The sequence below is a fragment of the Paramisgurnus dabryanus genome, chromosome 18 (genome assembly GCF_030506205.2).
Source record: "Paramisgurnus dabryanus chromosome 18, PD_genome_1.1, whole genome shotgun sequence".
NCBI classification, from domain to species: Eukaryota; Metazoa; Chordata; class Actinopteri; order Cypriniformes; family Cobitidae; genus Paramisgurnus; species Paramisgurnus dabryanus.
This window is the reverse complement of record NC_133354.1, coordinates 3,423,288-3,436,547: the sequence shown is the minus strand read 5'-3', so window position 1 is coordinate 3,436,547 and position 13,260 is coordinate 3,423,288. Positions and strand designations below refer to the sequence as shown.

At 35.7% G+C, this 13,260-nt stretch overlaps 1 protein-coding gene across 22 annotated transcripts in view; it reads left to right on the top strand.

Moving 5' to 3' along the window:
- fnbp1b (formin binding protein 1b) overlaps positions 1 to 13,260 on the top strand; it is a 92,185-nt gene that overhangs the window by 60,020 nt on the left and 18,905 nt on the right. For 11 of the 22 annotated variants that reach the window (XM_065243875.2, XM_065243874.2, XM_073812597.1 and 8 more), the window contains exons 7-10: positions 4,911 to 5,039; positions 5,235 to 5,381; positions 8,009 to 8,200; positions 11,396 to 11,587. In XM_065243875.2, the coding sequence (XP_065099947.1) occupies positions 4,911 to 5,039; positions 5,235 to 5,381; positions 8,009 to 8,200; positions 11,396 to 11,587 (660 nt within the window). The remainder of the gene's footprint in view (positions 1 to 4,910; positions 5,040 to 5,234; positions 5,382 to 8,008; positions 8,201 to 11,395; positions 11,588 to 13,260) is intronic. The other 11 variants (XM_065243885.2, XM_065243886.2, XM_065243887.2 and 8 more) reach the window with 2 other exon arrangements.

Here is a 13,260-nt window from a genome sequence, read left to right as displayed (position 1 = left end):
CGAATATCTAACACCCCCCCCCCCCCCCCCGTGCGCATAAAAAACCCCACCGTAATGGAGATTCAATCACAAAATTATTAACAGTGACAGTCTTAAACAGGGCTGTCTGGATTTACTTTTTTACTTATTGTTTGAAACAGCAGGTTATCAACTTATGAATAACAAACTTATATATATATAGAAAAAACGATTCAGAACAGTTACAAACTATAACGTGACAACTTAAATAGCAGCAGGAGTATATAGGCAGACCCAAACGGAATTCGCGCCCGCAGATTTTGGCAGAAAACTCCGCGGAATTCGACGGATTTAATGCCCGTCATTGACAAGCACACATATCCCGCGCTTGAGCGTGTTTGTGAGAAGTAATCTCATTGACAACAAGCACACATACAGCCTATAACCCGCGCGTTTGTGAGCCGTCATTGACAAGTGCATTATCTCTGCGCGTGCTGTTTGCTTGACCGTTTTAAATGATAGAGAGCACAAACCCTTTGATACTTGAGATGAAATTAAACTTATAGATGAGTTAAGCAGATCTCACTTGACTCTGTCGTCTATGTGACGCGCGACAGTCAACACATCATCATTTCAAATCCGTTTACAAGACGAATGCTGTTGTTGTTTAATATAAAGTTTACATTGCATTGTAAAAATGATGAAATTATCTTCATTCATGCTAATTTTATAATGCGAACGTATTAACACAAGCTTTTTATTCTGCTATAATATTTAACACTATAAACAATATGCCATTTTATATACAAACTATAATTCTATCTTGACATGCACATGAGGTTCATTTTGATCCCATTTGATTCCCTTTTGTGCGCACAGTTGCAGTCGTCGGTCTCACTCTCAGCCTCCTTCCTATTACGAGGTGTTACTGTAAAAAATGCGCCACACATGGCATTTTAAAAACCGGATGGTTTATTTATAGTTCGAATACGGATATTTCACGTCATGTTCGAATGCATATTCGAATATCGAATAAAAAGTGACAGCCCTACCCACCAGTCACATCGCTCCAGGCATGAACATATTAATGTATAAACAGTCAACGTTTTGGTTGCGCTGTCCCATATATAACTGTTAGATCATCATAATTCAATGTATTTGAGCGTGTGTAAAACGTTTCATCCTATCTTCATTTTTTCTCTTTTATTACCTTTTTAAATATGGGTAGGTTTCTTCAAATATACAAATTTTGTGCAAAAAGCTGAGATAATTTTTGTAAGAGATCAGATTCAAAGGGATGAACAAAACATACACAGAGTATTTACTGCTTTTGGATCAGTAGATGTTTAAGTGTTTATAAGTTGGGTAAGGGCGCCACCTAGTGGATAATAGTGGAAATATGGATTGCCGTAAAAACTTGTCATTTTCAGGAAAGCGTTTTTCTTAATTGGCGAAATAGTTAAAGATACTTATTTTAACATTCTACAATTTAGGACCTATTCATTATTACTTTGAATATTATTTCGAACGGATAGTAGGCGAATTGGGACGCAGGGTTAGAATATTGTAGAATCATGGATTTAAATAATATTATTTCGGTAAAACTTTACAATAAGGTTGTTTTTTGTTAACAGTTGTATGCTTTAGCTAGCATGAACTAACAATGAGCAATAGAGTTTTTCAGCATTTACTATTTTTTGTTAATGTTAGTTAAAGGGATAGTTAATATTACCTCATGATGTACTCACCCTCAAGCTATCCTCGATGTATATATGATTTTTTTTTTTTTAGATGAACACAACCGGGGTTATATTAGAAAATCCTGGCTGTTCCAAGGTTTATATTGGAAGTAAATGGTGCTTTTGATTTGAAGCCCAAGTGCTTTTCCAGCATGTGATGTAGGAAAAATGGGAAAATTTTAAAATGGGAATTAAAAAGAAAATATCTAAGGAATTCGATAATAGACAAGAGGAATTTGAGTTGTTGTTGTTTTTTTTGCCTGCGCTTTCACATATGCTACGTCCTACGTCAAAGCTTTAATATTTTTATATTTTTTCAAGTGAATATTTCTTATGCTTTTTCATATTGTATTTGTTAGGCAGTATGCAGCATAGACTGTGCAGTAAAATTGTACGCTATACCACCAAACACAGACAGTGGGTTTATTTAGTATTGTGTGGTTTTGATGCATCTGGGTTTGTTTTGTGTGTTACTAAGTGGCAGGGGCGTCGCACCCGTGGGGGATGTGGGTGTTTTAACACCCACACTTTTCCTGGTGAGAGGGTTCAACACCCACACTTTTTATGCAGTTTTGCAAGAACGCCTTATTAAAGTCGCTACTCCGTTTCTCTGGCCGCTCTGTGTCTGCTGCGCTGCGCTGCCTTTCTCCCCCTCCCCTCTCAAACATGACGCCAGCTTTGAGTATTACCGGCTGCTGATTGGCTGTTCTGCCTTAAGTCCCGCCTCTCTTGGTGGGTAGATTGATCGGTCAGCTCCGTCAGCTCGCGCTGAGGAGGCGGGAACTTTGTTTATTTACGTCTCCATTTTTCAGGTAGGCTACTTTGAATGAGTGTTTAAAAAACTTTATTAAACACTTAAATACTATGTATGCTTTTGAGGTTTTTCAATAAGCTTGATATGTATTTGGGACTAATACTAATTGGGTTATTGTTCAGCAGCTGGCTAAATTGACGAGGATGAGGGATAGATTGCAATTGTTTAGCAGTGTATTTATGAGTTTATTGCTAGTGCAATCGATTTGATATTTTGAGCAGTGTTTGTTGATTAGCTGAATACTTTGTTAATACTACCTGTTGTGTATGATTGTACTCGTTGAGGAGAAAAAATGAGAAATGATGACATAGTTCTTCAACAGGTATGCAAACAATGAAAGAAAAGTGTAGCCTATATTATTTTAATGTAAAAACGGTAAATTGTTACATTATTTAGGCCACCAGAGAAAAAGCTTTTCAGGGCACAAGTAGCAAAATTTAGCAGTCACAGTCCTGTCAGACCCATGTATGTCACTATCAAGCTTACCATTATCTTTTTGTCACGCAGTATAAATAAGATACAGAAAAGAAAGAGGCAGGAGAAGATTGACACCTTTTTCAAGAGAAATCCTGTTAGTGAAGTTGAAAGCTGGACGTTGATAAATGTTGACATTAAACAACAGTAGCCATTATATATTTTTGGATTAATTTAGTATATTACTTTTTAAGTTTCATTAAGGTTTGCTAGTACCACAGCCTTATTCCTTTATCACTGCACCCTTGTTTAGGAGATGAGGTTGCTGGAGGCATCAGTTTAAAGAGAGAGAGAGAGAGAGAGAGAGAGAGAGAGAGAGAGAGAGAGAGAGAGAGAGAGAGAGAGAGAGAGAGAGAGAGAGAGAGAGAGAGAGAGAGAGAGAGAGAGAGAGAGAGAGAGAGAGAGAGAGAGAGAGAGGCACAGAAAGTTTCACAGGTGAGCAATGAAAAATGAATGTTACAGTTTGAGAAAGAGGTCTATGAGAGAAGATAGGATGTGTTTGTGTCATGGGTGGTGCTTAATTCCATCCCAGGTGCACATAAGCGTGTTTCTGGTGTGTTTATATCAAATTTAAAATGCTATATCCATCCCCCACACGTTTGAAAAGCTTGCTACGCCCCTGCTAAGTGGTCTGTTTTGGACGTGTAGCTGTCATGTACACCAATTTCATTCAAAGCGACTCTCTTTTGTAAGTTGCTTTGCGTGAATGTCTGCAAAATTCATACATTTATAATGTAGTATGAACAGCTTAGATTTTAATAATCTTTATATTTGAAAATATACTCACACACTCACTCAGTTATATTGTATTTTTAAGCACATTGTCAGTACAGAGAGACCATGCAATAAAGGGACATGCCACCTTTTTTGAAAATAGGCATTTTCCAGCTCATCTAGAGTTTCATCTTTTGGAATCCATTCAATCCATCCATTCAGTAACACTTTTAGCATAGCTTAGCATAATCCATTGAATCTGATTAGACCATTAGCATCACCCTCAAAAATGACCAAAGAGTTTTGATATTTTTCCCATTTAAAACTTGACTCTTCTGTATTTACATTGTGTACTAAGAACGATATTAAATTAAAAGTTGTGATTTTCTAGAACTATACTCTCATTCTGACGTAATAATCAAGGAATTTGCTGCCGTACCATGGGTGCAGCAGGTGTAGTGATTTTACGCAGCTCCTGAAAATAGTCCCCAGCTATTGAAAGTTACCAAGAGGACTATTTTTGAAAAAAGTGGAGTGTCCCTTTAAGGGGAAAACAATGTTTTCATCTCAGGATGTTTTGCATACAAACAGTTCAACTGTTGCTGGTCTGATGATGAAGTTTGTATATCCATGACAACACTCAGGTTAATGGGTTTGAGTTCCTAGAATCAGATCAGGATGTGGCTAACATGCTAACCCTGCACTCTTTGTATGTCTCTCGCTCTTTCTCGCTTTCCTCCTCAAATGCATTTGTATATTTTTCGTTGCAGTTTTTAAACAGAAAACAAAAAGTTTTCCTGTGAAATTTTCAGGCATGAGATTTCTCGAGCTCTTTAGTGTCTCTGTGAGGCAGAGTTCAATAATTATTTTATATAAAAATGCTCTTAAAATGGTGTTGTTATAAGTTCATGTACTTTATGTAGGACAAAGTTGTACTGAGGTTTTAGCCATGTATGTGAGCGAGTAGTCATATTGTGCATTGTTTGTGTGGCTTGTGTGTTTTTATTATTGTTGTGTGTATTTTGGGTAAGTTATTGATTTTAAGAGCGCAGTTATTTGATTAAAGCTTTAATTATAGTCATACTGCTATAATCGTGTGTTATTTTGAGCATGAGAGAAGACAGTATGTGTCTTTATAGTCTTAGGAAGGAATTTTATATTAATCTCTCTCTCTCTCTTTCTCTCTCTCTCTCTCTCTCTCTCTCTCTCAGGCACGTCAACAAGCACAGATGAGACACCAGATGGCTACTGACAGCAAGAATGAATATTCCTCGTACCTGCAAAGATTCAACCAGGAACAGAACGAACATTATTACACCATCATCCCCAGTGTTTTCCAGGTGCAAACACACACCACACATGTATTCTCTCTTTCTTTCGCTCCCTTCTTTTATCCTCACATAAAGTAGAAGTTAAGGCCAAAATAAGTTTTCTCAGTAGGCACCTAACTTCTCAAACAGCCTTTGTGTTAAGTGCACTGTAAGTTTTTAAACCAATTGTGTAACTCTCTGATCTTGTGTGTGGATTGCGAGCAGAAGATCCAGTTGATGGAGGAGAAGAGGATAGAGAGAATCGGCGAATCGTTGAAAACGTACGCGGAGGTGGACCGACAGATTCTGCCCATCATCGGGAAATGTCTGGATGGAATGACACAGTCGGCCGAATCCATCGAACCCAAGACTGTTAGTAACACCGGCACACACCATATTTCTATACAGGCCAAATCCATAGTTCAAAAGATCCAAATCCAAAGTTTAGTCAGGATTTGGTCATCTTGAATTTTGTTATGGAAAATAAAATTAGGATTGGGTGTTTTTGGTAGTTTTGCATTATGATACGAGTGTATATTAGTGAGATTTTTTGGTTATTTCCCAATGGCATTTGAAATTGAAAGTGGTGCATGACGTAACAAGTGAATACGTCTGTAACTCAAATCTCATTTGACTCTTGCATGTTTCAGGACAAAGTATCATATGACAGCTAGTCATCTCGTAGCATTTTAATAAAAAATATAATTTGTTTCTGTTCAACTAAACAAAGGAAGTCGTGAAAATCTTGGATATGAGGGTTAGTAAATAATGAAACAATTTTCATATTCAGGTGAACTGTTCCTTTAAATCACCAGTTTACCAGAATCTCTCTCCTCAGACACTTAAACCACAGGAACACTTTCTGTTTCTGCACTTTGATACGATTCGATTATGAGCAAGCAACTGACACCTGATCTCAGAACTGCAATAGAGCGATGCAGGAAGGGGAGGGTGGAATAAAAAATTTTGGTCAGGGTAGACACCATATGTGTATATTTGTGTATAGTAGGGGTGTGATGAGACACTCACTCCACAAGACAGGGCAGGAGATTGGGTTCATGATGAGAACGAGATGAGATTTTTACACTTTTTAAGAAATCATCGGTGAATGGGAAAATGAAATCACATAATTTTGAAATGTTTTAACTACTATAATCTACTAATAATCTATTGATCTTAACCAGCATTATGTGTTATAACAAATGCCTCTAGAGGGCGCCTGCAGACATGCGATTGTTATTTTTTTGCTTTCATTTTAGATTGAGAAAATGCTTACTTTTGCATTTAAATCCATTTAAATCTTCAATATTTGAACTTATATTTATTTTAATAAATAAAAATAATACAGCCACTGTCATTTTTGAGCAAGAACATGAAGACATTAAATCATGTAAACTCAGGCTTTATACGAGTTCTCAAATGAGCATTATTGGAACCCCCAAAAAAGCACACGCAGTAAAAAACAAAATATAATACATGCACTCTTTTCCCGCCAGCATTTTTTATGATTTTCACAAAAGTTTAATGCCTTCCAGAAAATATTTTCTTTAAATATATAAACTAGGGCTGTCAAAAGATTAATTGCGATTAATCTCATACAAAATAAAAGTGTTTTGCATAATTTATGTGTGTGCACTGTGTGAAATGATTTTATATATATATATATATATATATATATATATATATATATATATATATATATATATATATATATATATATATATATATATATATATATATATATATATATAAATACACACACATTAATGTTTGTATTTAAGAATCACTTACATGTAGTCTATATTTATATATATTTTACATTATAAATATAAATTAAAATATACCAAAATAATTTTTTTCTTAAATTCATACATGTATGTGTGTATTTATATATACATAATATATACACACAGTACACACACACATATATTTTGCAAACAAAAGATTAATCTTTTGACACCCCTAATATAAACATACAATATATCAAATGAAAAAACAGACCCTTTGCTTTCAAACAAACATTTCATCCTATCTTTATTTGTTCTCTTTTTATTATCTCTCAAATATGAGTAGGTGTCTTAGAAAATACCGAATTGTGAACAAAAAGCTGTGATAATTATTTTTTTATAGAGATGAAATTCTGAGCGATCATCAAAACATACACGGAGTTCTTACTGTTTGCCCTAAAGAAAATACTTTCGTGTTTTATAAATTGGGTAAGAGCACCATCTGGTGAAAAATAGCGGAAATACGGATTGCCGGAATAACTCGTCAATGGCAGGGAAAGAGTAAAAGTTGAGTTTTTCCACAAACTCAACTTTATGCTGATATCACGAGACAGCCTTTCATCTCCACGAGAAATCTTGTGACATTTTAACTCTTTCACTGCCATTGAGAAAACATTTGCATAAAACATGTTCCTGATGAGTTTTTATGTTAATCCATCATACCGTGATAATCCACTAGATGGCGCACTTACCCAATTTATTAAAAAACTGAAGCAAAAATTATTTAATAATTTTAAACTCTGTATATTTTGATAATCATTCTGAATCTGATCTCTAAAAAAATTCCTTCACAAAAAATGCAATTATTTCAGCAATTTACTAAAAAAAATTTTTTTAAGGAAAATACCAATTTTTAAGAGTTTATAAGCAAAGAAAAAATATAGATAGGATGAAAGTTTTTTCCCCCGTTTTGTTTGTTTGTTTGAAAGCAGAGGGCTGTTCTTTCATTTGATATATTTGAATGTTTATATGGAAGGCATTTTGTGAAACTTCTGTGAAAATCACAAAAAATGCTGGCGGGCAACTTTTCAAAAAAAGCTTGAGGGGAATGAGTTAATCTTACGAGATCTCATCGCACCCCTAGTGTATAGTGATAGGAAATGTTGGTCACACAAACAAAGCGAGTTTGGATTATTGACAGAAACAATGTTGTTCAGAATAATAAATCTCTGTTTGATAAACCTGTATGTACTTCTGTCTTCACACTTGCAGGACTCATCTCAGGTGATAGAATCATATAAATCTGGCTTTGAGCCTCCAGGAGACGTGGAGTTTGAAGACTACGGTCAGGCGATGAAGAGAACGGTGTCTGAGACGAGCCTCACTAACTCACGCTCGGACAGCAAAGTAGATCGCTCCAGCAAGGGCAAGACTAAAACTCTCTGGCCTTTCAAGAAAAACAAGGTAACACACACCAACATCGTATTCTGCTGCGTTCAGCTACGTTTTTTCGACATGCCAATCAAATTAAAAGTATTTTTTTTTATTAAAACCAAAAAATCATTCATAAGAGACAGCTTACAGCTTTTTATATTTTGTGCAGTTTATTTTCATTTGTGTGTGCTGTAGGTTGTTTGTGTTTTTGTAGTTAGCTGTGTTATTCTGTTAGCACAAGCTGTTATTCCTTTGCCACCATCGATTTCTTTCACTTTCCCTTTCACCTGCACGATAAACAAACGTTTCATCCTTTATACTTGAGTAATAACGTACTAATGCACGGCCCACAGAGGCCTCAACTTTGACCTTTGACATTGCAGAGAACCGTAACCCCACAATCTTATCCCTTACTTTCATCCCAAACTTCGACCACTCATCGTTGCTGTTCCCATGGTAACAACAGTCTCCTTCCTTGTCTTCTTCTTTCTTATCGTTATCTTGTGGCTGTTTTGACCCTTGACATTTGTGTCAATGGCTCCGCCTTCACCCCACCTAACCTCGCAGGACCGGGATACAAGCTTTAACGTTATAATATATACATTTATTGTTGTGTGTCGGTGTGTTTGTGTGTGTGTGTGTTGGGATTGGGAAACAGTGTAGTATTGCCAGTTTAAATGTGCTAGTAGTATGCTACATTGTTGTCGCATGAACTCATTATGTTACGTTACCAAATCGCTGTTGATGTCGCTTAGGGTCATGACGTTGATAGAAGAGGTTTGAACGCCTGGCGTTGTGGGATACGATATTGCAGACAGTGTGCTTTGTAGACTGTATTTTTTGTTGAATTTAGTATAGGTCATCCATGCATACTGAAAATAACATACAGTATACATACTGCTGAAATAGTATGTTTAGTGTGCAATGTCAAACATATCCCAAGGACTACAGGGAAACTACTTTCATCTGAAAGCTGAAGCTTGTAGTTTGTTAAAGTGCTTATATTATTTCAATATACAGAAATGTGTGTAATAGGAGCTGTGTGTTGTCTAAATCATATATTTTTTGCGGTAAAACAGCTTTTTTATTCTGGTTCTTGTTTGCTTTGCCATGTGAACTTTCGACATTACTGTAAACATAATTGTATTAAAATCAGAGTATTTTTTTATTCATTTAATCCTTTTATCAAGATTTTGCCTAATGTGTAAAGATTGGGATTTCATTTGGATCTCTGTATAGATGCTTAACAAGGTTTTGTAGTCTGCTGGGAACAAAAGTGTTCGCTCTGTCATATTCATTAATTTCTCTATGGGAATTTCTTTGGGAATCATGCTAATAAGAAACGTGAGAAAAAGAGAGCATGGTTGAATGGTTGACCTAAAAGGAGATTTCTGTACTTTAAAGGGATAGTTCACCCCAAAATGAAAATGCTGTCGTCATTAAATTTCTTTGTTTTGATGAACACGAATGTTTGTAACCAAACCGTTTGTGAGCCCCATTCACTTCCATAGTATTTTTTTTCCTGTTATGGAAGTAAATGTGGCTCAATAAATTGAGTTAACAAACATTACTTAAAATATCTCATTTGTGTTTATCAGAACAAAGAGATGTATACAGGTTTATAACAACATGAGAGCGAGTAAATCATGACAGAATTTTCATTTTTGGGTGAACTGTCCCTTTAAGAGGATGTGTGTGTGTGTGTGTGTGTGTGTGTGTGTGTGTGTGTGTGTGTGTGTGTGTGTGTATGTGTGAGTGTGTGTGTGGATGTTGTGAGAATTTGTTAAATGGATAGTTCACCCAAAAATATAATTTTTCTCATAACTATCATTTCAAAACCTGTATGACCTGTTTCATGCACCATAGATTAGGGCGGTCAAAATGGCTGAAAATATATTCAAATTTTGTTCTTAAAGGGATTGTTCACCCAGAAATTAATTTCTGTTATCATTTACTTACTCTTAAGTTGTTATAAACCTGTTAAAATTACTTTGTTTTGATAAACACAAAGGAAGATATTTTTAAGAATGTTTGTAACTAAGCAGATCAGAGGCACCATTGACTTCCATAGTAGGAGAAAGTAATACTATGGATGTGCACTGCAAAAAACGCCTTTCTTACTTAGTGTTTTTGTTTTGTTTTCAGTAGAAATATCTAAAAAAGATTTAAATAAAATATACAATTTAAGTTAATTTGTGCTTAAAGCAAGCAAAAAAATCTGCAAATGGTGTGAGAAAAAAATCTCGAAATAAGTACCACACAACTTTTTTCTTAAAAACTTAATTCAATAAAAATGTTTTCACCCCATTGGCAGATTTTTTTTTGCTTGTTTTATGCACAAAATTACTTAAATTTGATATTTTTGGTCTTAAAACTAGACTTATTTTCTTGGGTCATTTTGCTCATCAAGAAAAAGCATCTTAATTTAAGAATTTTTAGATATTTGTACTGAAAATAAGACAAAAATACTAAGAATTTTTTTCTTGAAAATCATTTTTTGCAGTGTATAGTTCATTTTTCAAAATATCTTCATTTGTGTTTGGCTGCACAAAATAATTTATACAAGTTTGGAACAATGTGAGGGTGCGTAAATGATGACAAATGTAAATTTTTGGATGAACTGTCCCTTTAATAACTCTAAAAACCTGATTGCTTCATGAACCAATTTATAAAACTCAACAGCCCCAGTCCCTATTCATTTTCATTTTGTAGAAAACATTGTAAAAGTTCTGCTTTGTGTTGCATTGTGATGTCATACTGGTTTGATGTGAAGAGAAAATAAATATTGACGGAATTTTCATTTTTGCGTGAACTGTTCCTTTAAATGGTTCTGCAGTGAGTTAAACCCCTGCATGTGACCCCCTGATACAGTATAGTATACTAAACCGAATTTAACACACTAACTCTCTCACTCACAGGTTTAATAGCTCCACAGCTGCAGCGTTTCTTTCAGTTCGCATTTACTTTTTGTTTCATTTTAATTTGATTATGTTTTGTTGTATTAATTAATTAATTGATTAATTCGTTGTTTTAGTTCTGTAACATTTTTCGGTCCTTATTTCTCTTGTTTTGTGTTCCCCCTCCTTTTTTACCTCTTTCTTGGTCAATATTGTCCCCACTTTCTTTCTTTCTTCACCCTCTCTCTCTCTCGCTCTAAAACTCTCTCGCTCTCTCTTTAAATCTCACTCACTGGTCGCTGCTCTGTGGCACGTGTCTTACCGATAGCTTATGTCCCTGTTAACGTCCCCCATACCCCGCCAGGCCCCCCCTGACCCTCCCTCACCTTCTGCTGTGACCCCTGACCCCTGCCCCACTCCTCAGACCCCCAAACAGTCCAAGGAGCCCCTGTCCCACCGATTCAACGACCTCATGACCTCCAAGCCCAAAATGCACTGCCTCAGGAGCCTCCGGCGAGGGGTAAGTATCAGTGCATGCTCGCTTTTTGTGTCTTTCATACATGTGTGTGTGCGCGCGCCGCTCTTTACCTGTCTCATCGCCTGCCCTGTCATCAGACATGAACATGTGCCAGAAAAAGGAGCTGAATGATCCATTTTTGGGTGTTTATGGAATCATTCTATAGATTTGAAACAGCCCAATGATCAATGATGTCATAATGTCACTCAGGTTGTGCAAGGGATGATGTCATAATGTGCCTAAAGCTGCCTTCAAGTAAAAATTATAATATAATAACTTATATATAAAGATGACAAATTAGCTATAGAAATAACCATATTCAGTCAAAACAGGAAAAATTTAAGGCTATGTAGAAATGATTAACATAGAGACAAACCTGCAGAGAGATTTTCACAGTTAGTATCACTATGTTTACATTAAATTTACATTTATGCATGAGGCAGACGCTTTTTTCCAAAGCGACTTACAGTGCATAACAAGGTATGCATTTGTATCTTTTTTGTGAAATATATATTTTAACTATTTCCCCGCCAGCGTTTAAAAAAAAAAAAAAATCAAATTTTCAGCAAAAAGCTGGGATAATTGCATTTTTGTGAAGGACTTTTGATAGAGATCAGATTCAGAGAGATCCTCAAAACATACATGGAGTTCTTACTGTTTGCCCTAAGGGGTTGCTTACAGGTTTTAAAAGTTGTGTAAGAGCGCCACCTGGTGCATAATAGATAAAATACAGATTGCTGGAAAAACTCGTCATTGGCTGTGAAGCGTTTTCTCTTAATTTACTCAAAATGTCTTTACTGCATTTTGTATTTACCACAAAGCTCAGTGCTAGAGCATTGTGTTAGCAGCGCAAAAGGTCATGGGTTCAAACCCAGGGAGCACACATACTGATAAAAATATTCTTTTATATAAAAGGGTTAGACAGTGGCATACATGTAACTGAAAGCTTATAATGAAAAAAAAAACGTAATATATAATCACATTAATGAATGCTCATTTACATCAATGATGTAATTGTCAGAAGTTTAGGTTGTTGGTTTTTAGAAACAAATTGGTAGTGGTTATAAGAAAGTGCAAATTGAGAATTTTGGCTAGTTTACCAGCATTTTGTGTACTGTTGAAAGATATAAAGCTATGCTACAGTGGTTTATGAGGTGACATCACACTGTAAATTATAATGACTTCCATAGAAGACTTGAAGGCAGCATCAGGTTATAAAAGCGATGATGTCATAACATGACTCAGATTCTGGAAGCAATGATGTCATAACGTGACTCAGTTTCTGGAAGCAATGATGTCATAATGTGACTCAGATTCTGGAAGAAATTAGGTCATAATGTGTTATATCCTTCGGCTCCTTTTTCCCTTTACCTCATGCAGCTAATCAAACTATCTCTCTCACTCTTTCTCTTTCTCTCTCACTGTTTATCTGTCTCTCTCTCTCTCTCTTCTACCTTTAGTTGTTTGCGTTTACCATGGTTTCACTCTCACCTTTTCAAAAATTTGTACACACAAACACAGAGGCGCCAGTGAGGGGACGTGACTCCCAGGCCCTAACACAGACAAAACTCCTGCTCTAAACTTAAAATAAAAACGGGTGCTCAAACATAAAGGTTTGTCTAGTTTTGTGTGATTATACGCACAGACGCACATCAGAACGAATTTACACAAACATA